Source organism: Manis pentadactyla, chromosome 8 (assembly GCF_030020395.1).
Source record: "Manis pentadactyla isolate mManPen7 chromosome 8, mManPen7.hap1, whole genome shotgun sequence".
Taxonomy (NCBI): Eukaryota; Metazoa; Chordata; class Mammalia; order Pholidota; family Manidae; genus Manis; species Manis pentadactyla.
In genome coordinates this window covers 71,418,157-71,445,461 of record NC_080026.1, presented here as the reverse complement: position 1 = coordinate 71,445,461, position 27,305 = coordinate 71,418,157, and the positions used below count along the sequence as shown (strand labels likewise).

Here is a 27,305-nt window from a genome sequence, read left to right as displayed (position 1 = left end):
CATCAAGCTTTCTCTTTGCATTTTATTTCATTTATTTATTCATATTAGCATGAATTCATGCCTGAGGCACACCAATCACAGGCCAGAGTAAGGAGGATGGGGGAGACCATCCACTCAGGATGCAGGTAATAAGAGGCTGCACTTTCTGTAGATAATTTTTAAATAATATATCTGTAGAGAACTTAATAGTGCATTGCACCAGCAACTCAGTGTCACCAGTAAAATAACCCTCTCCCTAAAAATATGTTTATTTCCCTTAGCTCTAACACCCCATTCTGAGCCCTTGCCTGTGAGCCACCGTCTCCTCCCTGCCCCAAACTCTAGGAGCCCACGTGAGCCACCTCACTGCAGAGTACCTGGCCCTACTCTGCGCCCTCCCCTTCCACCGACAGGACCCCTCCCACACAGGCGCCTCCTCGCTCAGTGTGACCGGACCCAGCAAGGAAACCCTGCTGTCAGAAGGGGGAAACTAAGACCAAAGGGTGCTAAGTGGAGGCCATGCACTCACCCTGCCAGCAGCTGGGAGACGGGACCGCTGTCTCCGCGGCTCCTTGCCCGCCCTCCCCTCCAGCTGCCCTGCTTCTGGCTCAGGAGTATGTGTGCAGCTGCCTTGACAGAGCTTTCATTTGGGGCCATCACAACAACCTTTTGACACAGAGAGAAAGTGATTCCTCATTTGAGAATTAAATCAACTGAGGCTGAGGGAGGTTGCATGAATGGTCTGGGTCACCCTGACAGGGTCATTACAGGTCTCCTGTAAGCCACTTAAAACTCTCTGACATAATATCCCACATTCAGAGGGGTGTGCTTACCCTACTTGTGCCTAGAGACAAAGGGATAAACAAGGTAATTTACTATTACAGTAAATTATACAGTTCAAGGTGTGTTCTCAGGCCAGCTCACCAACACAGAAAAGGGAATTCAGGCTGTCATGCCCTGAAGCAGTCAACACATGAAATAGTGTGTATGTTATACACAAACATTCACACACACATACACACATTACACTGGGGCCTCTCCAATAAATGTCATTTCATTAAAAGAAGAATAACATAGTAAGTAAATGTAGTTCTATTACCTGAAAATGACTGCTTAAAATTCACACTATTTTTCCTTCAATTTTTACCAATACAACCTTCTCATCCTTCTTTGTCCTTAGCATTATTTTTTTTAATTGAAATTTAGTTGATACAGAACATTACATTGGTTTCAGGTATATAACATAGTGATTTGGCAATTAAATATATTACTAAATGCTCACTGTAGTATATGTAGATAAGTTTGGTTGCCATGCAAAGATATTACAATACCATTGACTATATTCCCTATGTTGTACTTTTATTCCCATGGCTAATTTATTTCATAATTGGAAGACTACACCTCTTTATCCTATTCCCCCACTTCGCCCATCTCCCCAACCTCCCAGCCCCATGGGAACCATCAACTCTTCTCTGTGTCTCTGAGTCAGTTTCTGTTGAGTTTGTGTGTTTGTTCGGTTGTTTTGTTTTTAAATTCCACATGTAAGTGAAATCATACAGTACTTGTCATTCTTTGTCTGACTTACTTCACTGAGCATAATACATTAGGTCCATCCACATTGTCACAAAAGATGAGATCTCATTCATTTTTATGGCTGAGAAATTTTCCATTATGTATATGTACCACATCTTCCTTATCCATTCATCCATCAATGGACACGTGTTATTTCCATACCTTGGCTATTGTAAATAATGCTGCAATGAACATGGGTATGCATACATCTTTTCAAAACTTTTCAAACTGGTGATTTTTTTTTCTTCCCAGAAGCAGAATTACTGGATCATATGGTATTTCTATTTTTAGTTTTTTTAGTAACCTCCATACTGCTTTCCACAGTGGCTGCATCAATTTGCATTCCCACCAACAGCGCACAAGGGAACAATTTTTTAATACAGCTATATCACAAGCAATATTAAAAAATTATTCATTGTTTATGTGAAGTTCAAATGTAATTGTGCCTCCTGTAGTTTATCTAGCATCTACCTGAAGAGGCCAGACAAGTGGAGGCTCTGGGTGAGGCAGGAGAGACTTCCCTGGCTTGCTATCATGCTATACTGTTTAGTTTGGTGAGGCGAGGCAGAACCCAGCCTGGCGGTTGCTATGAAAAGTTTTTTCTGAGCTCTGTTTGGCTGGCAAGCAGGGGCTGTGAAGGAAGGAGTATATGGGCATAAGCAAGGCTGCTATTGAAGACAAACCCAGCTCTCTCCGAAGCTGGCAGGGTACAGGAGCCAGCGTTGTAATAACATTCAGGATCTGCTTCATGTAGATCCTCTCAGTTGCCCTGCATGCATCTGGACTAGAGTGAGCCTTCTCCTGGAGCTTCCCGGGGGAGCTTCCGTGCATGGATAGGGAGCTCAGTAAGACAAAGTAGACCAGGACTGCCAGGGAAGGACCAGGTGAGGCTGACATGCCTCCGACCAGCCTTCCGGGATGTTGAATGTGGGTAAAGGCTTTTCATGGTCCTATTGTCCCTTTCTTTGGGACGGGGGTTCCAGACACTTTTGAAACTGTGCAGAGCCCAGAGACAAGCACGCAGCCAGGGCTCAGGCTCCAGGGGCTGTTGACACAAGGCTGCCTGTGGAGGTGGAGCTGTGCTCAGCCAGTGGATGCGACAGGGAGGCATCAGCAACAGTCAGGGTGGTCTCTGCCTCCCCTCACCAACCCAGGAAAGAAATAGCACCGGCTGCACCTGGAGCCCAGCCTGAGGGAGTTAGAGAAACCATCTGCCCCCTCCACGGTGACCAAAGAGAACTTGCATCCCAGGCAGCACACTCTGCTCTTTGGTTTAGCCCTAGCACGTCGCAGGACCACAGAGGTCCTGATCTTCATAATCCAACATGAACATGAGCATGTGCTCTAAACTGTCACAGCTTTTTCCCGGGGGAGGAATTCCAGGCTCAGGAAAACCTGGGGCTCTCTTCTCCCTGCTTCATGAGACAACTGGCCTCCAATCTGGCTGACTCGCGTCCATACTGGAATTGAAGCGACCCTTCCCATTGTGGGTCTCCCCATTCCACCCCCATCTCATTCATCCGGGGCCCCATCCTCAGAGACAGTGTGAGCCCACAGCCTGACACACTCAACCCTGGGCGTCACCCTTGGCCTCCTCCCGCCCATCCTGGAGCTCAGTTCCCCAGCGCCGCCACGTGAGCTCCGTGGGCTCCCTTGGGCTCTCTGGAGAGGCTCACTCTTCATGGCCCTATGGCCTGGACATGTTCTATTCCTTCTGTGCGCAATGCCCCTCTGTGAATCCTCCTGTGATTAATAACTCAGATCACAGCAATAATACCTCGGTATCTTCATCCTAGACTTCTGACAACATTTCAGAAGGGACTAGAGTCTCTGCTCATAAAGGCCTGTGATGCTTGGCCCCAGTGCTCCTGACATGGGACTAATAATTGGTCATGGTCTGTGTTTCCTTCTAAAAGACCAGGATGTCCAAGAAGACAGGGAGTTCTCTGGAGCATTCAGCCTAAGGTGTCTCAAGAACGGGGCAGGGACAGAAGTCCCTGCACTGCCCAGCCTGCTCCCTCCTAGCACCCTGGGGGCAGCCAGCCCCAGGCCCAGGGCTCCTGACCTCAGACAGGGTGTTGCTCTCACGCTTGGCACCCACCCACCCTCAACAGGCAGCAGGGAGTCCGCAGCGATGCCGGGGCTGCCTGGATTTTAGCACATCACTTTTAGAAATAAACTAGAACCCACATATATAATTTTAAACTTCCTAGTGGCCCTTGGGCATGGCCCTAAGCCTCTTCGGGTCTCAGGTTGCCATCTATAAAGTTGGCATACTATGAATTTCGATCTCATTGGGCTGAAGAGATAATAAAAGATGGTATTCAGGTAGAGCACCCAGCAGGATGACTGGTGTGGGGAAAACCTGACCCTTGCTGGCAGTGTCCCACACCTACAGGGAGGCAGGCACCAGCTCCCCACACAGCGGCCCAAGGTCTGCCCTCTGCTGAGGGGACGCAGGGCTTGCCTGGCATCTGCATTGTTCCTAACTCTAGGGCCTTCCAAAACCCCCAACCCCGTGTGCTCCGCTGCCTTCCTGTCTACGCACACCAGACACCTGTCGGTGGGCACTGGAGAGCTAGACATGGACCCAGACCCAAAGGAGCTGACTGTGTGCAAACGGGGACTCCAGCTGCAAATCAATACTAATCGAAACAGCTTTAACCAAATCCATCTTGGTTTTCTGGGAAATGCTGTCCATATGAAAATTATGAATACAAATACAAAAAATTGAAAGTGTGCTTCGCATATGGCCTGAACTAGAGGAACTCAGCCCTCTGCAAACCTAGTGCAGGCCCCACCCTGCCAGAGCTGGGACTCTAACTCTAAGCTACATGGTCGTGCACCCACCCAAAACTGAGGGGACACACCGGGCCATGGGCCCCACTCTGCCCAAGGTAAGGAGCCAGGCTGGAGGGACTTTCAGGGTTGGGGGGGCCTTCAGGAGTTCAACTACGGCTGGTGAACACTGTAGGACACTGGCCACTAGCAAGGTTTTCTTCCACCAAAATGCCTTATCCAGGCAACCCAGCAGCCCTGTCCCTGTGCACATGCCTGCTGATATGTGTGTGACTTCCGGGTCTGAGGGGGAATGAAGGGACAGCACATCTGTATCACATCAGTTCTGCATTTCTCCATGTGTGTCTCTGCCTATATCAACATAGGAGTGTCTAGATGTGTGCCACATCTGTGTTTGTATGTCTGCAGGGTGGGGGTTGGAGGTGACCAGTTCCTAGGGAGGGACAGCTATCCCTGGAAGGAGGGTGCCACCTGGCTACCTCTGAATGTCCCCCTGGTCCAGGAGCAGTGGAGAGCTCACCGGTAGCCTTGCTGTGTGTGTCATGGGGCCCACACCCACCTATGATCCCAGTGGCCCATAGTGGTCCCAGTGGACAGGTCAACCCTGAACAGGGGCTTAGAGAGCCCCAAGAAGTGAGAAGAGTGCAGTGGGGACATGCTGGGGACAGGGTGGCATCAAGCAAAGGTGTCCTGGGAGGCCCCATGCAAGGACTGCAACCTAACAAGAGGAGTGTTTTAGACTCAAAAATAACTTTTCCCAGACCAGCACAGCCTGATGCCAGTGGCCTCTTCTCCCTCTCCCGAGATACCCAGCCATCCCCCCACCTCCCATTAAGGGTACCAGTCATTATCATACCAAAGTGGGACTGGGGAGGGGGCTCCAGAAAATGCACAGACACAATTCCACTCCATGCTCAACTGGGGCTCTGCTTCTCATTGATGACAACGATGCTGCAATGGGCTTCTGTCTTTACACCTGTAAAATGAGCATAAAGACAGCTCCTAGCTGACAATCACTGGTTGTAAACAGCACACGGGGTAGCATTCCTGTGCATGGGGGTATTTTCCCCTGAGAAAAGTCCTCCCTAACAAAGGAGGAAGAGGGAGCACTCCCTGGACAAGAAGGGGCACAGGTGCACTAAAGCCCTGAGAAATCTGGTCAGACACATGCATGAACATTTGTCTCAACAGGCCTGTCCTGTTCCAGAGACCCAGAATGTTGGGGAAGGAGTCCTGACCTCTCAGGGGCTCTGAATGGCCTCTTGCACCCATGGCGAGGGATGGGGTGGTCCCTGAGCACTGAGGCTCACCATCCCCCAGGGAGCTCACAGAGCTCCCAAGGAGCTCCGCCTCGATCTCACAGGGAATGTGGGGTCAGCTCTGCCCTCTGGTGGCTGCCTGTAGAACTGCATCCAATTGAGGGGATGCGTAGAGGAATGCCACAGGTCACCCTCCCTGTTCATCCATTCCAACTTCACAGAGGGCTACTCTGTACCAGATGCCAACGCAGGACAAGAGACACAGCTTAATCCTCTGATTCACCCAGATTGTATCCATGAGAGCCTCCAATTTCCCCACTTCCCTGCTTCTCCCGTGACCTAGTCTGGTAGATACAGAGTTTGCCCTGGGTGCCTCCTTTTGTCAGAGCTCATCTGGCTAATGGTCCTGTTTCTACTTGTCTGCAAAGGCTGGCTCGGTGTTATGTGCCTGGAGAAGCCTAATGTGAACCACTGTTCATTCTGAGCACCTGCTATGTACCAGGCACTAGCTAGACCTTTCACATCTACCATCTCTCTCCCACAGTCATTTAAGTGAGGGCCCATCTTCACTCCCTTGTAAGAGAGGAGGAGTCGGAGGTTCAGTGAGGCTCTGTAATTCACTAGAGGTGGGACAGCCTGTAAATTCCATCACCTGGGTCAAACCTCTTTCCAAGTAACTCCAGAACATCTTCTGCATGGTTTCCATGAAGAATCTAGTGCATTCTCTGCCCACAATGCCTACAGCCATGGATCAGGCCCTGGACAGGCTCTACCTGAACTGTTACTGTGGAAGGCAGGCCTCATCCAAGCCTCAGTTCCCACCACTGCTTACCAGACCACCCGAGGTGCCAGCCTTGCTCTTTGCTTCTAATTGACATTTAGCCCCAGACAAGTTTGACCCTGGCTCAGCCAAGCTGCTGGGTATAGCGACTCATGCCCAGCTTCCAGTCCCAAGGCTGCTGATATCCCGCAGCTTGGCACAATCTGCCCACAGCCCTCGGCACATGCACTGTAAGAGTCGTGATGCTGGGGCAGGTTCCTGACTCTGGATGAAGAGACAGGGCCCCAGTGGCCCAGATGCCCTGGAGAGGTGGGGCAGGGCTGAGAATCCCAGCCTGGGCCTCCTGCTGTATGGAGAAGTGGAGTCTCATCCAGCCCCTTCCAGGGTCCTCATAACAAGAGGGCAGCAGCTGTGCCAGGCCCAGACCACCAGGAGCCCCCCAGGGACCCCTCATTCCACACACCTGCCCCTCATGCAATCATAAGAGCCCAGCCATTAATCAACAACTGTTTCTGGAGCCCATGAAGCAATCCCTACTGTTCTCTTATCACTGAGCAACAATGAAGCATCAGCAGAAAGTGTTGTGAAGTTTCCAAAGGCCCTAGTGGCCGAACTGCTCCCAGATGATATGTTGTTTAAGAAATAATGAATTGTGTCAGTCACAGCACCATGCTCTTTAACAAGTGCTTTTAAAATATTAATTCCACTAAATAATTATTTACACCTCTAGGCCTAAGCCTGCACAGAACCTACCAGAGGGTAAGCAGGATCCTCATCTAGCAGAACCTCTTTGCTACAGGGAGCTCAGGGGCAGGGGAGATGAACACACCTAGAATTCATGCTCTGATCCAGCCACGTGGGGCAGCTGCTCTGTGCCAGGCCCGCACCGGAGCTGGGTGTGAAACAGCAGACAAAACGGACAAGACCTCAAGAACTCAAGTCCTGAGGGGCCAACAGGAATAGGCAAGCCAGCACTGACATTCGTTAAGAACTACAGTCTTCGATATCCCTGTACAGATAAAGGTGGTATTGAGCATAACTTAGGATATTTGGGAGTGTCTGTCTGGAGGGTGACTTATAAAATGAGACTGAAAGGATTCAAGGCCCCACCCTGTGAAGAGAAAGGCCGGTGGCTGGGTGTGGAAGGGGTCATGAGGGGAATGGGGCCCCAGGAGGTAGATAAGGAAATACTTATTTACACACTGGGTCAACTGCCAAACGAGCAACTAAAACTAGAAGGGAGTAGGAAAGGAGGTTTATCAAGGAAGGGGATTTTCAGAAACCCAGAAATCTCATCTGAAACCTACAAGAGGGCACATCCATTCAATGACAGGGCAGAGTATCTGAGGAAGAATGTCATGTGCAAAAGTCGTGAGGCAGGAATGTCTGGGGAAGCCAAAGCAGGCAGGGAGTTTGGAGCGCAGGGGTGCTGCCTGGGAGAGAAGCCTAGGAGGAGGGCAGAGAGACGGCCACTGGGCGGGCATGCAGGACACTGACAGCTTAGTCATGCCCCTTAAACTTTATTCAGAATGTATTCAAGGCACTAAAGGACTGGTGGGGAATATGGCCACACGACTGTCCTTTGCTCAGGTCACCAATGACCTCCACGTGGCTGACGGCCTCACACCATCTCACCCATCAGGATCATCTCACACAGGAGACTCCCTCCTCCTGGAAATCCTGTCCTCACTTGCCACCCCGCCCCATTCTCCTGGCTCTTCTCCCCCACCCTGCATCCCCAGCTGCTCCGTCCCCATCTCCTTTCCCGTTGATGGTTACCATGACATTCTAGTACTTGAGGGTTTCATGGCTCCTAAGTTGCTTCTTCTTCTTGCTTTCACTATTTGGCCTTTCATGCCTATAAAGCCCATTCTTTGAACACCTTCCCTCAGAGGCTAGCATTCCAATGTTTCGTGCTTATCTTTCTGTTTGTATGTGTTCTTACAAAATGTGTATTATTTATAGGGAAAGTATTTCATTGCACAGCCCATGTAGTGGCTTCTCAAGACACACGTTCTGTCTCAAACACATCTGTAGGAGCTTCCTGCCTTTGGCCTTTGGTTTTCCTCTCCTCTCTGTGCCGCATTCCCAGGTCTCTCTGCATGTCAGCCCTCCCGGGCACCCTGCATCAGCCTCTCTCCTGTCAGGGTCTCACCAAGGCTCCCACACAGGCTCTCCCCTTGGCCTGGAGGCGGATTCCTTTCCTCACCATCTGCTTGTGGGAAACAGTGCAGGCCCCATCTCCCCACCTGCATCGACAAGCCGTTGGGACTTCCTCTCCTGGGGCTACCACAGGATGGTCTTCTAATCAGAACAACCATCTGCTAATTCTCCTCACAATCTGCGTAGCAGGGAAATGTGCACCCATTTAAAGGTCTGGCTCATCTTTCTGCAGACCAAACTCCTTGGTTCACTCGTTTCATTTGACTTCATTTATTCAACTGTTCAACAAGCATTGCCCAAGTGCCCCCACATGCCAGTCTTACTGAAGCTCATAGGCAGGAAGGGCAGGTGAGGACTACAGGTGGCACCATGTGGTGACTGAGAGCACTCTGAAGTCTGCGGAGCCACCTGGCAGCCAGGTGCCCTCGGTCACACTCCTACCCCCATGAGCCTGTTGTCCTCAGGTGACCGGGGTTCTGAAGCATGTCCACCTCTGCAGAGTGTGGTGCAGGGCACAACAATGTGGTGACCTAACACAGAGGCTGGTGGAAGAGAAAACTTTTGTCCATGCTGCATGAGCCCCACAACTGGGAACAGACGGCCCCGGGTGTGGGGAAGGCTGAGGGACATTCACCCACTTTGTTGGGGGGTGGGGGCCCCAGGTTATGCTACTCAGAGGGGAGGTTTCAGGGGGGTTGCAGACAAAAGTGAAGCTTAGAGTAGTTGTTCCTTCTGTTTTTATTCACTGTCTTATTAGGAAATATTAACAAATAAAAGCTCTAGTGTCACATAAACAATGGTGACAAAAAAAATCTCATTTCTCTAGGGAGTAGGGAAAGCATAAAATTCTGAATTTTCACTTTGAATATGGCCCAAGTTAGAAGAACTCAGTGCCTGCAAACCTGTATTCCCCTCTCCTGAAAGGAACCTGAGACTCCCTGAGTCCCCAGGAGCCCCACAGAGACCAGTGCTTCTGTATCAGATATGAGCTCTGGCTTTTTATGGTAACTGGGCCCCTCCTTCTGAGCTGAAGAGACAGTGAGGGCCTCGGGTCTCTGTGCGTTAGGCCCAGGGCCCAGATGCAGGCTGTCTGCTCCCTAGATGAGGCTTCCTGGGCTACTACCCCAGCCAAAATTAGCACTGTGTGCCCCAGAAAAGAGCCCAGGCCACAGGGTTCTCCTGGGGCCCATGGAGGCCCCGGCCGGAGCCTTCGGTCCAGGGAGCGGGGAGAAGGTAGCGATGCTGTCAGAGCCCCAGGTGCGGGTAGGTAGTGCCAGCCACAGATGGAAAGGGAGGTAATGTGCAGGTTCCAGGAGGCTGGCATGCCGAGGACCACTCAGGTCTCTCGGGAGTAGACCCCCAGACACCACTTGACAAAGGCAGACTCTCCTCATTCAGTTGCAGCCAACTTGTTCCTCACTAGGAGTCACACCCTCCCCTAGTCATTATTTCACATGGGATATTTGGGCCTTAGGCCTGGCCTTCTTGGAAGAGGCACCTGAGGCGCTCGCCCACTTACTCCAGTAGCACTCAGACTGCGGGGGGCATAAAGGGCCAAGAGAGAGACCTGAAGGATACAGGGTTCCGGCCCCTGTCTAAGTTGCTGGTCACCTGTTGGACAAGCTGCTCTCTTGCTCCAGGAAGCCCAAATAGGACTGGACTGGACTTGGAAAGAGGTCCACAAAACCCAAGCCTTGCATGTCCTGAGTGATCAGGGGCTAGGATTACATGGTTTCTTCTTATTCCCAGAGCCCCACCACAGGGGTCAGGATAGCCAGCTCACTCTGAACTGTCTTCTCAAATTAATGAGGCAAATGAAATAGTCCTTCGTTCTGTCTTAACTTTGCAGATCGTTGTCCAGGGCTCACCAAGAGCCAGTAGGCTAACCCCCTATTGCCTAGCCACCGTGCATCTTCAGGACAGAGCCACAGCCTCATTTCAATCTTCTTTGTCATTGCTTGAACCTGTTTCCGGCGTGAGATGGGGGTGAGGGTGTTAGGTTCCCGAGTCAAAGCTCCAGGACTGATGTCGAGGCCCTGATAGGTGTGGCTGTGGGGCCTTGTGGAAGTCACCTAGCCATTTGTGCCTCAGTATCCTTATATGTAAGTGGGATAACAGGAAGCATTACCTCTCGGGTTGCAGTAAAGAAGAAATGAAATCACTCATTGGCCCAGTCCCTCACACCTCACAGATGCTTAGGAGACGTCAGGCCCTGTTCTCAGCCCCAGCAGATGCCCAGCCATGGAGGGCCTTTGTAGGCTCTGGCTCAGGGTACCAGCTGCAGATGTGAAGGGCAGACCCGGCATGTTCAGGCCCAAGCAGAGCCCTGAAGTCTGTGAGATGTGCTGACCTTGGCACATACAGGGAATGGGAGGTGCTGGTCAGGGTCCAGGCTGGCAGGGGAGGTGAGGGAGGGGTTTTATTCTTGAAAGGGGCAGGTTTTCCACTAAATTAACATTGACTTGTACTGAGGGCAAGGCAGGGCCTGGTGACTATGCTCACGAGGAGACCGGATCCAAGGATCAGGAAGCCCCTGCCCCCTGCCATGTGCAGTGATGACAGGATGGGGCTACCTCAGAGGGGCCAGGAGCCCAGGAGGGGGCTGCGGGTGGGGAAGGCACTCCTCAGGGAGCAATCGGTGGCTGAGAAATCTAGGGGAGGATCCTGGAGGCGGAAAGCGGCCTGCCAGGTGCCCCCAGGGCGAGGCCAGGCCCTGCACCCACCAGCTCTAGAACACGAGCTTCTTGGGGACCTCCCACGGGAACTCGTCTCTTCCAAAATGGCCATAGCATGCCGTCTTCTGGTAGATGGGCTTCTTCAGATCCAGATCCCTGGATAGTCATCAGAAAAGAGGGCCATTTTAAATGGAAAAGGGGCAGAGTTTCTTTCTCTGAATTTCAAGCATGGGAAGAATTAACAGACCAAGACAGTCTTTGTGTGAAGTGTCACCACTCGGAGCAATTTCCCATAAACTTCCTTTCTCTGCTACACCACATCTTATGAGGTGACTGTCACTGGCCCTGAGGAAAGAGGCTCCCAGAGGTTCAGGGACAACCTGATCACACAGAGGCACCACAGGGGGCCTGGATTTGAGCTCCGGCCTCCCTGTGCCCTTCCCCTCCACCCACTGAGCTGACCAGATTGACACCAATACCCAAAGCTCCAGAAGGCATCAGAGATGGGAGCAGATGGGACTAGACTTGCAGACTCAGTTCTCAGCAGGTAGCCTTATTATTTTACTAAGATCCTCCCACCTGCTCAGATGCCCTGTGGAGTCAGTGTCTGTGGGGCCAGCAGGGACCTGACACGGCCTCCTTCAGCCAGAGGACCCGACAGCCTGCCTTGGGTGTGCCCTGCGCTGGGCCCAGAGATCGTAGACCCTCTCGCTTCTGGGAAACCACAAATCCTTTCCATTTCCCTTTAGCTGGGCTGAGCCTCTAGGGGTGAGAGACTTGGGGGGGTTCTAACAGCAGGGCAGAACTTGTACCTGACAATGACACCAGGCCGAAGGTCAAAGTTTCTATTCACCACATCCAGCAGCTCTCTCTCTGTCTTCTGAGCAGTTCCATAGGTGAAGATGGAAATGGACAGTGGCTCAGCCACACCAATGGCATAGGAAACCTTCCAGAAGATACCAAAGTCAGGGACAGAGGCCTCTGTGCAGGGAACCCCTCACAGAACCTGGGTGTCCACAGGAAGGAGCAGCTGGAATCACGCCTCTCTGGTCCAGTATGTTCCCCTCACCTCCTCCGCCTAGAAATCCCTGCCATCCTCACAGTGCGTACTTTCTGTGTGTACCCTTCTCCTTGAAGATACTTGCTTTCCCTCCCCCAGGTTTTTAGGATACTGGCCACTGTGCCCAGATGCAAAACATATAGTCACAATTCCTCGGCAGTATGACCCTCCCGCCCCGCCAACACGTCCTCCCTCAGGGCAGAGCTGGGGTCGGACGGGCCGGACCCACCTGCACGAGCACTCGCCGGCAGAGCCCTGCCTTCACCAGGGACTTGGCCACCCAGCGGGCGGCGTAAGCTGCTGAGCGGTCCACCTTGGTGTAGTCCTTCCCGGAGAAGGCCCCACCGCCGTGCGCCCCCCAGCCACCGTAGGTGTCCACGATGATCTTGCGGCCAGTGACGCCAGCATCCCCCTGCCAAGAGAAAGGAAGAGACAGAGGGAGGAGATGAGAATGCAAGCCGGCGATGGCTGAGAGAAGACCGAAGCACCGTGATAGCCACTGCACTACGACTGCGAGAGGGGGCCCTGACGCTGCCTGTGGGCATTTTCCAAAGACCCCTGGGCTGGGAGGCAGACAGGAATCCTGGGCTCTAACCCCAGTTCAGTCACTGGCCAGTTACAAGTCAGGTGAACTGTCAGAGCCTCATCAGAGAGTGAAGATGGGCTGGAGATCCTCTGGAGGCCCAGGGCCTTTGTTTCTCTGAGTCAGTGCAATGGAAAAACCCAACCCCAGGAAGGAGCTGCACTGTGATAAACACACCCCGGCTGCGGCCCTGGCCGGGCCACCCATGACGCCAGGCTGCGCATGTCCTCCAGCGTCTGCTCTGTGCAACACCAGTCAGGGCGAATGTTTTCAGAGGGCAGGGTGCTCAACGTTAAGTGATTTGGGGGAAATCTGAGTACTGTATCCCCTGCTCTGGGGTCTGCGGCCGAGCTGTTGGCTCTAGGCTTTGACAATTCCTACGAGAAAAAAGGGAAGCTTTCCCTTCCTTTCACCCTGTGTTTCTGCACTGCATGGGGCCACAGAACCTGTTAAGGGGGCTCCACTTTGGGGTGACCCATCCACAGCTGAGGTCCCTTTGGCAGTGGTCAGCAGCCTCACAGAGGGGCTCTGCCCTCTCCAGTTCCTTACTCCTGTGGGGGGATAGTGGGGGCAGCAGATGTCCCACCTTGCTGCCCACAGAGTTGAAGGTACCTGTGGCAAAGAGCTGGTAAGTGCCAGCTGGACGGTCCAGCCATCTGCAATGGTGAGTTGGCACCTTAGAGAGAGAGGGTGGCTTGGGCAAGTATGACCCATCTGGAATGGGAGGGTCAGCAGCGCTGAGTGGAGCACCCTGGGGACATGGCCTGATGCTCCTGTACTGTCAGATACATAGCAGGCCCCACGGAGACGGAGCTGACTTCACATTTTGATCAGGGCCAGACCTGGCTGAGCCACAAAAACCCACCTCCTGTTGTGCTTGTGCTGGGGTTGCTAAGCAGCTCCAGTAACAAAGGCAAATCAGGACCTGGCTCAGAGACAAGGGCATACCTGGGGACCTCCAATGACAAACCGCCCACTGGGCTGCAGGTGGTAAATGGTGTCTTCATCCAGGTACCTGGTTGGCACCACGGCCCTGATCACCTGTTCCTTCAGGGCCTCACGCATTTCCTCCAGTGTTATGTCCTCATTGTGCTGCACGGAGATGACGATGGTGTGGATGCGCACAGGGATGACCGCGCCGTTGTCCTGCATGTACTGAACTGTCACCTGGTGGCCAGAAGCAGGAGGAGACATTGTGAGGACCTGCCCTGAGCTGAGAACATGTCGCTGCCAGGAGGCAGGCAGGGCTCCCAGCAGCCAAAGGGGGCCTCCAGTCCTCCCAGGGCCTCCAGAAAAGTTAATCTGGCGCATTCTTGTATTTGAATAATTGCCTAGTGCTACAGGATGACTGAGCATGAGGCATAAGCTACTCCCACCTGTGACCACAACTAGTGACCCCTGGAGGAGACCCAGGTGTTAAAGAGTTTCCTTTCTATTTGTGACCCACTACATTCCTCTCCTCCTATCTCAGACATTCTGGTTGCCGGTGACTGTGCCCCTGGCCACGGTCCTCTCCAGACCCTCCACAGCCTGGGGCTAAGGTATCCCAGCTCCTGCCAAGGGACCCAGGAGTCTGTGGGCTGCACGCCAGCTGCCCTAGCCCCTCAGTGGAGGAGCTCTGGCAGTGTACAGGGGCAGGGGACTTGCCTGCTACAAGGACAGAGTGAGAGGACTCGCGCAGGGTGCCTGGGCAAGCAGGAGCAGCAAGCTCTGCACTGCCAGCCTCTGGGCATTTCAGAAAAGAAAGGAAAGGCAGAGAGCACATGGGGGAAGCAACCCGCCTGTGGTACCCCTGCAGGTCAGGCCACAGGGCAAGTCTGGTACACCCGCCAGCACGGGGCAGTCCCGTACCATTCTATGCACTATCAGTTAATATTTAAAGCCTTCCCGGAAAGAGAGGCAATGTCATCTCCACTTTACAAATGAGAAAAACTAGGCTATGAGAAGGGAAACAACTGGTCTGAGGTCACGCGCCAGTCACTGTAAAGCCAAAGAGCCAAACTCTGCTTTTTCTTGATCCAAAAGCATGTGTCATTCCCACAGCAGCACAGACAAAATGCTTCTCCGTAGACACCATCCTGTACTGACATACCAGCGAGCCCAATGTCACAGCCTGACTAGTAACAAAGGAGGGCAGCCTGGGCACCCTGGGCTTGAAGAGGGAGAGAGAACGAGGCAGTGAGGATGGCAGGTGAGGCAGGGGGGATCATCCATCGATGGCTTGCGCTTCTCTGCAAGAAGCCATGATGAAAGCTATGAGAAGCTGCTAGTGGGCCCATTTTAAAGTCAAGAAAGCTGAGGTTCCAGGATATAGCACCTTGGTCAAGATACACAGCCTGGAGCTGTGTGTCCTGGTATGAGGGTTCTGCCTAGCAGAAGGCTGTCACTCAGCTGCTGAGGGACATGTTGGAATCCTGACCCCATAGCCAAGGCAATGTGGACCCACAGGAGCAGTGCCTGGAGGGCTATGGGGTGTGTGGGGCCTGCAGTGATTTACCTGAGTCCTACGGCCTTGGTACAGGACTAGTCCATACCCCAGGGCCTTGACAGGACCACAGGGCAGCAAACAGAGCCTCCCTGGGGCTGTGCCTGCAGCAAGGTCTCGGCCTGCCTGAAGCCCCTGAGACATCCATCAAAAACTAGATCCTTACCAAACTCCTATTTGGCATACTGCCTGGTCCAAAGAGCAATCGGATGGGGCCCAGGAGAAGGAAGAGAAAAGAGCCCTGCCCATGCAACGCCTGCTCCTGGTGAGATGGGCAGATGCGCACCAGCATCTGAGGACTGAGAGCAACGCTTTTGTGCGGAGCTGTGTACACACAGGGCCCTGGGGGCGGAGCTGCAGTCGGGGCGGGGGCTCCCAGGAGCAGCAGACCGCCTGCACCAGGCCTCAGGAGGCGTTTCCACTGCTCCCCGTCCCTCGGGCTCCCACTCTGCCTGCTGCAGACCTCAAGCATCAGCCTTGCAGAATTACAGAACTCTGGTGGAGCAAAGGGGCTCCAAGCATGGCTCTTATCTCATCATGTCAGCAAGATGTGGGGAAAAACATACCATGGAAAACAGAACTCTGACCAGGTACAAAAATAGCCACTCATACTGCCCCTCTCTCAATATCAGCAGCAAGAATTTGTTCAGGTGGAAAGACAAACCCTGTTCACAGCCAGCGCTCTGGTTAGATGATGAAACACCTATCAACATTTACCAACAGGCTAGAGGAGAAGGCTTAGAAACTGTTCCTGGCACAGTGCCCCTCGGCATGAGGCAGCTGCCTGGGATGAGTCAGGCTGCCCGGAGGCCAGCACGGGGGCTCTGGGAGATCTCCGAGGGGCAAACCCACACCCTCTCCAATGCCAGGGGGCTCGGGTCCTGCCTGTGGCAGGGCAGTGAGGTTGACTTTGGTAGCCCAAGAAGCCTTTTTAAGAGAATTCAGTGTGTCCTTGCAGGAAGGGAAGCCTTAAAAGAGCCCATCCTGCCCCCTCCAGTGCTGGTGCCTCCTGAACTGGGAAGCCTTGTTACTAAGCAGGATGAAGGCAGCCTTTCCAGTCAGCTGGTGGGGCCTCCTGCCCTCTCTAATGCAAGGAAAATAAAGCTCAGTTGTCTCACTCTTCCTCCAGCCATGTTCTAGGATTTCTTTTTCTGTGACTCTCCACCCTACTTCCCATCACAGCACAGCCCTGGTACAGGATAGGCGGGGTGTGCCATTTGTGTGCCCCTTTCGTTTGGTTCCATCCCCACCTTCAGAATTTAGTTCTCCTGCCCCACAGTCTCAAAGAACACCTAAGGAATGCTGATGACAGTACCTGCCACTCACCGGTCACATGGATAACACCAGAAGGCCCAAGGAAGGGTTTCCTTTAGGCTGCAAATGCACTTCCTTGCCGAGGTACAGCCAATATGCAACCCTCTGCCCGGTGTGGCCTTAGGCTTGGGGATGAGAAGCATGCATGCCCAAGCAGCTAAAGTAATGGGACAAGCCACATGAACCATACTGAGCTATGAAACTACATGTGCCAAATTCCAAGTACAAGAGTAAGGGAAGTCTCTATCTGGTGGTGACCAGGGAAAACCATGAGGAAGTGGACACTTTACTGGCCATTGATGGACAGGCAGTAACCAGAAAAAGATTCCAAGTAAGGCGAAGGGTGGGAACTCAGGTGCAAAGCACTTCGGAATAAGGGGAACATGAGTGAAATAATACACATGAAGCAAAGATCAGGGAGGGGAGCAGAGGGAGGTGAAGTTGGAAGACCATAAAAGGCTTGGAATACCAGAATAACATGTGCCCTCCCAGTCCCCACCACCTGTAGGAAGTAGAAAGTTGTGGAGGATTCAGATCAGATATTAGGAAATTAAAAGTGAAGCCCAAGGGAATTCACTGGAGTTTCCAGGCAGGGAGAACCTTTGGGAGGGCATGGCCCAGATGTGGCCCTGGTCTGGGAAACAGGCTGGAGCAGAAGGGTTTCCCTGTAGGGGGACTTGGAGCACAGGCAGACAACACAGAGAGGGCAGGGTACTGTGCAGGACTGGGCCAAAGCTGGTACTCCACGAGGTGGTGGTGACAGGGCAACTGCACCCCATGAGCTCTCGCGCACTTATGCTTGCGTAATAAACGAGAAATGCGGCTGGTGATTCAGAGACCTGCAGGTGGAAGATGTGGGAACCGGCTGTGCAGAGGTGAAAATGACCCCCAGGTGTGGGTAGATGGGGAGAGAGTATGGGAGAAGTGGCAAGAACCTGCTGGCATGGGGGAGAGGAACCAGGGAAGGCAGCCCACGGAAAGGGGCCATAGGGGTCATCAGGAGGAACAGGGCAGGGATGTGCAGGCAGGCAGGGCCTCCATGTGTGCTGACACTTGCATCACTACTGGCCTTCACACAGAGGCTCCAGGGAGGATTTCAACACTGAAGGGAGCAGAGAGGTCAGGGCCCATGGGGACGGAGAGTCAAAACCAGTAAAGGTAAAGCCTTTTTATGAGAAACAAAGGAAAAGGGACACAGTGAGGTGCAGACCGTCCTTGTTAGTGTTGTGTCCAGGTCCTGCTCAAGATATGGAGACCTGTGTGTGTGCGTGTGTGTGTGTCTGTGTGTGGGAGGGCAGTGACCAAAAGCCTGAAACCTGTTACGAAGTGTGTGTGTGTCAGGAATCAGAGAATCACATTACCAGAGTCAATTTATGCTAAGAAGGAAAAAAAAAAATCAAGTATTCAGTATTCTTTCAATTTTTCTGTATTTTTAAGACTTTTCTTATAAAATGTTGGGGGGGAAGTACCTAAAGTTGAAGATTTTTCAAATAAACAGTTCTTTTCAAAATCAACAATTCTTAGAGTGCTCAGACTGAACATTTTGATTTTTACAATGACATGAAGCAAGAGGACTTGGAGGTGCTAAAAGGTGTGTGTCGGGAGCTCCACAGGAGGTGGAAGAGGGTCTCACCTGAGTCTTAGAGTCAGGCCTCAGCCAAGGCAGGACCCCAGCACGCCGCAGGTCTGCCATCTGGGCGTTGAGTTTATGAGCGAGGATGATGGTGAGCGGCATGCACTCTTCTGTCTCATCGGTGGCATAGCCGAACATCAAGCCCTGTGGCAGGAGAGGGCTGACTGAGCAACACCCACTTCAGACAACAGGGCAAAGACTTCCTTCAAGCCTAGCACTTCTCAGGCATTCCAACATGTGTGGGTGCTTATGTGTGCAACATTTGCACTGTGCACCTGTGGAGAGGACAACTTGGTCTCTGTTGCCCTCTTGGTGCTCTAGAAGTGGGAGACCAGCCTAACTCAGGCATCAGGGACCACAGCCTTCCACAACCTGCTATACCCGCAAGTCACTGCCCTGAAGCACGTACCTACCAGCACTCAGGCTAGGATGAGGGCTCCACCCCACACTCTGCTTAACCCATCCCACATGAACTTCCCCAGCCAGCTCCTCAGCATTGCTCATGAGGCAGCACCCATGTGCAGCAGTCAGTTACCTGATCCCCGGCACCGACATCCTCTTCATTTCTGTCTAGATGGACACACTGAGCTATATCCGGAGACTGCTGTTCCAAAGCCACCAGCACATTGCAAGTCTTGAAGTCAAAGCCTAAGGAGAAGGGAATGCAGGCTTGAACACACGTCAGACAGGGTGGCTGTGATTCCTGGTGGACCACTCACATCCTGACATGGCATTTAGTGTTGGGGTGGGTGGTCTCTAACTAGCTGGGGTCTGTCTGGGCCCAGAGCTGAGGCCCAGGATGGGGAAGGCTATGTACCTTTCCCATACTATTGCATGGAGCTCTAGTTGAAGAAAATTCTCCATGGATTTTGCTATGTTTGCTACATTAAATTATACCTTGATCAAAATATATCCTGCACAGAACTGCAGTATGAAATCCAGATAACAGCCACAGCTGCCCTGGCTGAGGAGCAGGTGGGTGACTCATGGCCCTGCCATCCTCTTAGTCTCTCCTAAGGGTACCCCCAGGACCCAGGTTAAAAATCACTGCAGAGTGAAAAGCAAGGGCCCTCCAACACTGTTTCAGAAGCCCAGGTATATGTCTAATCCAAGTATTAAATACACTGAATAAACACAGTGCCCATGAACTTTCCAAAGAGACTTCCAGAGCCAGAGTCCTCTGATCTGAAGATGAGCACAGGGCCTGATGCAAAAGAGAAGGCACACCTCTGGAGGCCAAGGCCCTGTCTGCCCATCCCTGAAGTTCAGCACAGAGACAAAGGCTGCTCCTCCCAGGCCAGGTGTAGCAGGCTGGGAACTGGCTCAAGAGGTCTTGGCTAGGAACAGCCCAGCCCAAGCAGCCCACGAGACAGCTGCTGTGCACAGACAGCACGCTCTTCTCCCTGCTGGGGCTCACAGCCTTGCTGGGCTCAGCTATGGAGATCATGTGATTTATAAGTTAAAATGTGCAGAGACCCCACCACAAGATCAACTATTAGTGCCAACTTTAACTGTCACCTTTCCAGTGTATTCTATCCAGGCTGCCAGAATGGGTTTATTAAAACAAACAAACAAATCTAGACCCAATCTATTATTTCTGTACATGCTTCAAGTGAGGACCTACTGCCAAATGAAGTAAAACTGAAATGCCTTAGTCCCTCTCCGCTGGGGTCTTTGAGCCAACAGGAACTCGGGGACAGCTTTAAACAAGACTTTTCCACCCCACAAAGTCTCTCTGCCTAGAATGCTCCTCCTCAACCCATCCCCACACCCCCAAATCTGACTAGCTGTCAGTAAATGTCCCTGGACCCTCCTGCACCTGCCTTCCATTCCCCCTATGCCCCTGACTCACCACTGGGCACCTCATACTGCAGCATTTAATGCCAGGCAACACCCCCACTTTGGGACCATCACATCACCGTTGTCTTCTGCAGCTTCCTGTTCCCAGTGAATGTCTTATTAAAAATCATCTTTGCATTCAGCAAACACCAGTGAACAATCTTTAGAGAGCTGCCAAGGACTCACCAATTCTGAACGAAACATTTCTCACTATACCTAATTACTGTCTAAATAATAAATCCAACGCTGAAAATAAATCAGGGTCCAAGTGATTTGGAACACTGGAGTTTAGGGGACCAAAGAGAAGAGTTTGGGGGACCAAGGAGAGGGCTTGGATAGGGCAGTAAGCCCAGCACCTCCGTGGCCAGGAGCAGTGAGGATGGTGAGCCACAGGCCTGGCTGCTGCCTGCATGACATCACACGCTGTCCACCTGGCACAGGCCCACGGACAGGCAGCCCACAGCACAGCTGGGTTCTCTCACTTCTCCCTTTCTAGCAGGCATTACCTCCTGGGAAATTCCTTTCTACCTAATGCAGAACAAGGTTTGCTGTTGAGGAAGGTCTATATGTACATAAATAATCAGCTTTCCGGGAGAACTGGGTGACGGGTCTGTGCGGTGACATGTCAAGAAGCTGCTGCTCCAGGACAGTGTTTCCTCTTTGAACACCCCCGTGCGCTGCGCAGGGAAGTAACCTGCACTCACTGGTGAGTATTTCGGGCAAGTCAGAGGTTAGTGGCCCTGAGCTTCTGTGAGTCTGTGCCCTCATGCAGTGAGTGACTCTCACTTAAAAGGCTCAGCGCATCATCCCGCCTCCCTCACCCACCAGGATGCTGCACGTCACCCTGAATGACCAGTAAATGGGATGTCATTGTACACAGGCCCTCGGCAGTTGGCCCTTGTGTGCTGTCCTTGATACCCCTCCAGACTGGGCCCCTCCCTGGCCCGCGCAGTCTTAGATGTGGGGTCTGCCTCTGGGCCCTCAGCGCTCACCCCACCTGATCACAGTGCTTGCTGCTGGGGCTGGGGCCCCGTCTCCGCTTTTAGGGTCCCACATAGGAGTCTCCCTCAGCCAGTCTGTCTCCTTCACTTGCTGTGAGAACAAGAGCTCTGGACTGTCATCTCTTTGTCTGTGATGGGAAGCAGCATAGTTTAGCAGAAGCACAGGAGTCCCAAATGCGGCAGCCACTTACCCACTGTGCTGACTTACATAAATCATTTACATCCCTAAGCTCAGTCTCCTGATCTGCATGGGAAGTACGGCAGAGCTCCTCAAGCAAGTAAGAGGCTGCATACGAGGAAGCCGGCACCCATGCCTGGCAGAGAACATGTCCCAGCAAAGCGCAGCCCCTTTTACTTGGTGCTTGTTTCTCTTCCAAAGCCTTTGGCAGCACCAAGAAGGCAGGACCTTAACAAAGACCAGAGTCAATAACGGATGGAGATATGAAATGGATTCTGACCCCTGGACCCTGACAGGCAGGCCCAGGGATGTTTTTCGTTCTGGTGATATTTGCACTTCCAGAAGACAGAGAGCCTCAGATGTGACTTAGCCTCAGAGGATCTCTCAGCAGAGACCCACCCATATTTCACACCCAGGATCCCCTCCCTCACCCTTGGCAGAGTCGTCATAGCCAATGTGCTTGATGGTGTCTCTCACCACCCGCTGGTAGTCCACCATGGCCACAGAGGTGATCTCTCCGCACAGCAGCACCATGCCTGTCTTGCACACTGTCTCTGTCAGGGAAGAGAGAAGTTAGTGGCCACATGCCCCCAAAGTGAAGCTTAATACATAGATGGCTCACAAAGCTGAAAAAGAGACTCACAAAGAACCTTACAAGGAATGGATTCCAGAAAGAAAATAATAGTGCTAATAAAAAGAGTAAATCCCAGCTTAAGTGCTGACCATCTGCAAATGCTGCCTGAGAACTATGCTCTGGAAAGAACTGGCCACGCCTGTGTTTTCATAGCAATCACCTCCCATTTGTACATTTGGACAACTTATGTAGCCTCTCTATTTCCTCAACTAATAGATGAAAAATAAGACTGTGGTGTGGATTAAAATGAGACAGTGGCTCTATGCAGTTATCATAAAGAATGCAGTCAACATATGTGAGGCTTCTCCTGCCCCTTTATTGCTAAAACTTCACCACAGGCTTTACAGAGTAGGATTCTGAACATAGAATCAAGGCAGGCCAACCTCTCTCCTGCTATTTACAAAGATCTCAGTGTGAAGTCTACCCTCAGAGGGGCAACAGGACCCTCTAGTGCTCAACCCAGGGGATAGGGTGGCACTGGAGTGAGAGGGCCATTCTGTGCGGCAGACAGGACAGGGTGCTGACAGTGAGGAGGGTGGTGCTCTGGGCTCCGTGCTGGACACCCCTAACCTGTGACCTTGCCAAGACCCTGATTTGGCTGCACCCATGATTCCCTCAGTAAAGTGAGTCAGACACAGTCAGCTCTGGGGTCTCCCAGCCTCTGGAGTCTCTGACTCTCTGCTGGCCAAGGGCCTCAATATACGCAAAGGTTTCAAGCCTTGCCCACTTAGGTCTCCAGCAGGAAGGGACTGGGTATTCCTTACCACAGGCCACCTTGGCATTGGGGTCCTGCTTGAGATGGGCATCCAGGACTGCATCACTGATCTGGTCACAGATCTTATCTGGACAAGCATGAGCATGTGTAGAAATCACAGAAATATTAAGTATAACAAACTGAAATGTTAAAATCATTAGTTATTTTGTTAGTTTATGTATCAAACCCACCTACCTAAGAAGATATATTTCAAATATTAAAAAATAGAAATATTTTGAAATTTTTATTTCTACTATTTCTGCCTAATTTTGGATGATGTATATTATATAAAGCATTCCCTGTGAACTACATTCCAAAATCGATTCTAACACAATGAAGTAATTCACATATACACACATATATTTCACTTATTAAGAAGTCTCTCATTCCTCAACATATTCCCTTTAAGTGTAACATCTAGAAAAGTCCTAGAAATAGAAGTTAGAATAGCTAATAAAGTCAGTAAGGTTAGGTGCCAAGATGTAAAACCAGGCGGGACAGATACATTGCACTACAGGCTCCAGGAGACGCAATGCGCTGTGTATAAAATACCATGCATGTCCGGGTCAATGACTCCCTTGGTAAGGTCTGTCAGAGACCCTCTACGCATCATTGCTGTGGTGCAAAACATTTCCATAAATGGTTCCCAGATCTGCCCCACAGTCCCACAGCCTCCTGAAGGCTAGATGTTCTAATAGTGGGTTTGACTCCCTCAGTCAAGGTGGGACTGACAAAAGTTCAACATGAGCTATGATTCAGTCTTATTCTTTTACTCTTTGCCTTAAACACTACATGGATGAGTATGTGGGCCACTAAAAGGCACCATGGAAAAACCCACTATTGCTTTGAGATTATGGGATCTTTCAATGTTCACAAATTTAGAAATAAAAGTGACATCTATTTATATACATTGATCTCATTTAGAGTTTAAAATAACCCTAGAGTCTGCTTTGTACTAGATTAATAAGTCTTTTTTTCCAACTTTATTGTGGTATAATTGGTATGTAAAACATCTGCATGCAATTTGGTGAGTTTGAACAGATGTATATACTTATGCTATCACCACCACAATCAAGGTAATAAACATACCCGTCACCTCCAAAAGTTTCTTTGTGTCCCTCTGTTGTTTTGGTTTGGGGAGTTTTTTTTGGGGGGGGGGGTGTTTTAGTTTTTAAATTAAGAATCCAGATCCAGAATCAAGTAGTTTATCTCTCAAAAGTGCATTGTTTAAAACATTAATGTAATTTAAATGTTAGTCTGCCATTAAAGGTGAATTCTCTGATCCTACCTTCAGAAACTGCCACTAAATAAATGTTTGAGGTCTTCTATCCATCCTCCCGCCAGTGGCAGAGCCTGGTTGAAAATCTAGGTTTATCTGAGTCTATAGCCTCTGTACACCCCTACCAATGAGGACCTGCTGTGCTAACATATCCACTTCAGGCTTACCCATTAGGACTCCTAGGGGCTACTCACAAGCTGACCATGGATGACTCTGCTTGTTTAAAGGACAAAGGTCACATGTTCCCAATCCACACAGGAAAACAGGATTAGGGATATAAGGGATAAAACTAGAGTTAAGCAAGGGTATTAAGATAGTTCAACAGACTAAAACAATGCCTAAGGAGGCCCTCTCTAAACAGTTTCTTTAGGCTTTCGAAATTTCTATCAATGTCACTTAGCAGCTTCAAGACAGCCAATGGTTGGTTTTCTTGGAAGTTGAAAGAGAAGCATTAATTTTACCCTTCAGGTGGAAAGGAATCCAGCACTGGAATGACAGGCAGAAAGTCACCAAGCCTTAGAAGAAACTGACTAATTTGGAGAGTTCATTTATAGCAGCAAGTGAAAGGAGAATCAGACAAATTGAAGGGCTGTCATTAAGTAAACAAGACCACCGACTGATTGGAATTTTCCTTTTCTGTCCATGGAGCACACATTGTGTATGATGCGCCCACTGGCCAAAATACCCACTTTCTCCAGGTGGAGCAAATCCTTCTCCTAACCTATAAATGGCCTTCATAAACCATGGATCTGTGCAGAATGGGTCAGACATAGCAATGAATCTTAGTTTATGAGTACAGTAAACCAAGAAACTTTATAAAGTTAAAGGCACAATGAAAGTGGCCATTTAAATTGAATTGAGCTAAGTCACATACAAAACTTAGCATAAGCCAAGGTTTCTCAAGAGCAGCACTATTTACATTTGGGACTGGAAAATTCTTTGTTGGCGGGGGATGGTCTTGTGCATTCAGGATGTTTAGAAGCATGCCTGGCCACTATCCACTGAGATGCCAATATCACTCTCCACCCCCCGCAGAGTTGTAACAACCAAAAATGTTTCCGGACATTACAAAATGCCCTTGGGGGAATAAGAATAGAATCGCCCCCAGTTGAGAACCACTGACTAAAGCATATGGAAGGAGTAGTGAGTGCACTGATTATCTAAAGCTGAGTTATAAGATATGAAAATTCAATCTCTTTGAGAAAGAACAAGGATGAGGAAGATGAAGAAGAGGTAGATTTGGTGACTAGTTGCCAAAAACATTAAATATTCAAATGAATTTTGAAGAAGTGCTTAACTACATAAATCAGTATGTCTAGCCCCAGGCTTCTCCTAGAACAGTGGTTCTCCTGGGAACTTATTAAAAATGCAAATTCTTGAGCCTCACCCAAGACCTACTAAATCAGAAACTCTGGGAGCGGGGCCCGACACCCTGGTTTGCACCGGCCCTCTGTGTGATGCTGATGCCCTGAAGTTTGAGAACCACTATCTGAGAACCTGAGGTTCTGATCACGGTCCTCACTGCTGCCACGGAAGCCTCTGTCACTTCCCCTCATCACAGTCCACCTGCCTTTCAGGGACCAAAAGAAATGCTTTAATTTTCTTCCTCTTGACAAAGTCATCTCTACTTCTCTTAGATAATATACCTGGAACTTCCAGGGCCTAGAGCTCTATCTCAGCACTCAGTAGAATGCACCGCTCTTCATTTCTGAAGTGCAGTCTTTCACATGCAAAACTTAGTGACCCACAGTCTTGTTCTAGGGGACATTCTCTGTTGATGTAAGTTGCTCATTAATAATATATAAAATATACATATATAACACATTTATATTTGATGATACGTTTTGTATGTATAACATGTTTAGCCAACATAATTTCTGTTGCAGCCCCCTCATGCTGAGATGCTGATGGTGGGCAGCAACAAGGACCCTCAGCTTCATTAATATACAGTTTATCATCTGTGTAAGTGACTGCTTTACAAAACTACAAAGTAATACAACAAAAATTACTTTATCTTACTCCTCCAGAGAACCCTTATAATAGCTAACAAATTGTTTTTAAGACCTCTAGTAAAAGTGACTCCCTTGGTACAGGCTGCCATTGGCCCAGGACAACCTACTTACCCGGGTGTCCCTCTCCTACAGATTCCGATGTGAACATGAAGGCTCTTTCTTCACTTAGAGAATGGTCACACAAGCCATCCACCGGTCCATTCATCTTTCCACACTTCTCCACTCAGCTTCTTCAAGGCAAAGACTTTAATGCTGTGACTTTGCCTGTGTTTGTTTTTGTTTTGTGTTTTTCCTTTAAATCTACAGGGCTTGTCTTTGGCAGAGCCACAAGGCTCACTTCTGCCTAACTGCCTGCAAACACATGAGAGTAAGGTGAGGATGGGTGAGAAAGGAGGGACTGAGGACAGATGTGTCACTCCCTCCGACTGGTCAGAGCTTGCTCCTGAGTGACTCCTATATATGGAAAAGTGAAAGTGCCTGAATAATCATGTGAGAAAATTGGAGGAGTCCATTTCCTGGGAGGGAGGGGTCTCCTTACCTTGAGGAATTTCAGTCTTGAGCTCTGATATCCCAAGCCCTAAGCATCTGGTCAATGCTTGGTAAAGAAGGCTGTATAGATTCTGCAGAACTGAAGCTCCTCTGGGACTCTGCTTCAGTTCTGATGCTGATCTCCATGCCTCTCTAAGGTAAACATCCCACGGTGGAAGCTGGGGCTCTGGGGTCACTCTGGGATCCAACAGGCAGCGAGCTCCTCTCTCCCAGAGGTAAGGTTTGGGCTGAGACAGCAGCAGAGGGCGGCCTTTGCTGTTGGTTCTCCCTTCCCTCATACCTTGTCTAGATTGGGCCCTTCCCCTTCCTCTACCTTCTCAGAGCAAGAACATGCACCTGTGTCCTGAGTCAGCTTGGATGTTACACAAGATTCATTGAGAGGAAAAGCTTTTGAGCCCACAGTTTTCTGCTAATAGCAAGCACCTAAACTATCAACTTCTCTAAGACGCTGGCAGTTGTATTAACAAACAAGATGTTTAAAAAGCTTCTGGACAAGTTATAGAAACCAATGTTTTTTAGAAAAACTCTTGAGAGACAGATTCATTACAGGGAAATTATCAGAGTGCAATAACCCAAAGCTTCCATATCATAAATCAAACATCTATACAGTCAGTCCTATATACTTAATAAACATCCTGCTGACAAAACTGCATTTTTTTGTTGCTTTGACCAAGAAAAGTAGATAGGATTATATCTTTAACCAATTCATGCACTAAATGACAGCATCTCTCATTTCATTCTTTCCCATTTTCAGAT

The 27,305-nt window shown here is 50.4% G+C and overlaps 1 protein-coding gene across 3 annotated transcripts; it reads right to left on the bottom strand.

The window, feature by feature from the left end:
- Window positions 1–9,273: 9,273 nt before the first annotated feature.
- On the bottom strand, window positions 9,274–26,675 carry MAT1A (methionine adenosyltransferase 1A). 3 transcript variants are annotated; one of them, XM_036924090.2, is made up of 10 exons: window positions 26,539–26,675; window positions 26,112–26,351; window positions 22,720–22,797; window positions 21,753–21,875; window positions 18,839–18,951; window positions 18,304–18,447; window positions 13,820–14,038; window positions 12,518–12,700; window positions 12,041–12,174; window positions 9,274–11,384 (listed from the first exon to the last, which is right to left on the bottom strand). In XM_036924090.2, the coding sequence occupies exons 2-10, from the start codon at window positions 26,203–26,205 to the stop codon at window positions 11,282–11,284; spliced, it is 1,191 nt and encodes a 396-aa protein (XP_036779985.2). In that variant the 5' UTR covers window positions 26,206–26,351; window positions 26,539–26,675; the 3' UTR covers window positions 9,274–11,281. The 3 variants fall into 3 exon arrangements, with proteins under 3 accessions (XP_036779985.2, XP_036779984.2, XP_036779986.2); XM_036924089.2 differs by lacking the exon at window positions 26,539–26,675 and having other exon boundaries at window positions 26,112–26,453; XM_036924091.2 differs by lacking the exons at window positions 22,720–22,797; window positions 26,539–26,675 and having other exon boundaries at window positions 26,112–26,443.
- Window positions 26,676–27,305: the final 630 nt, after the last annotated feature.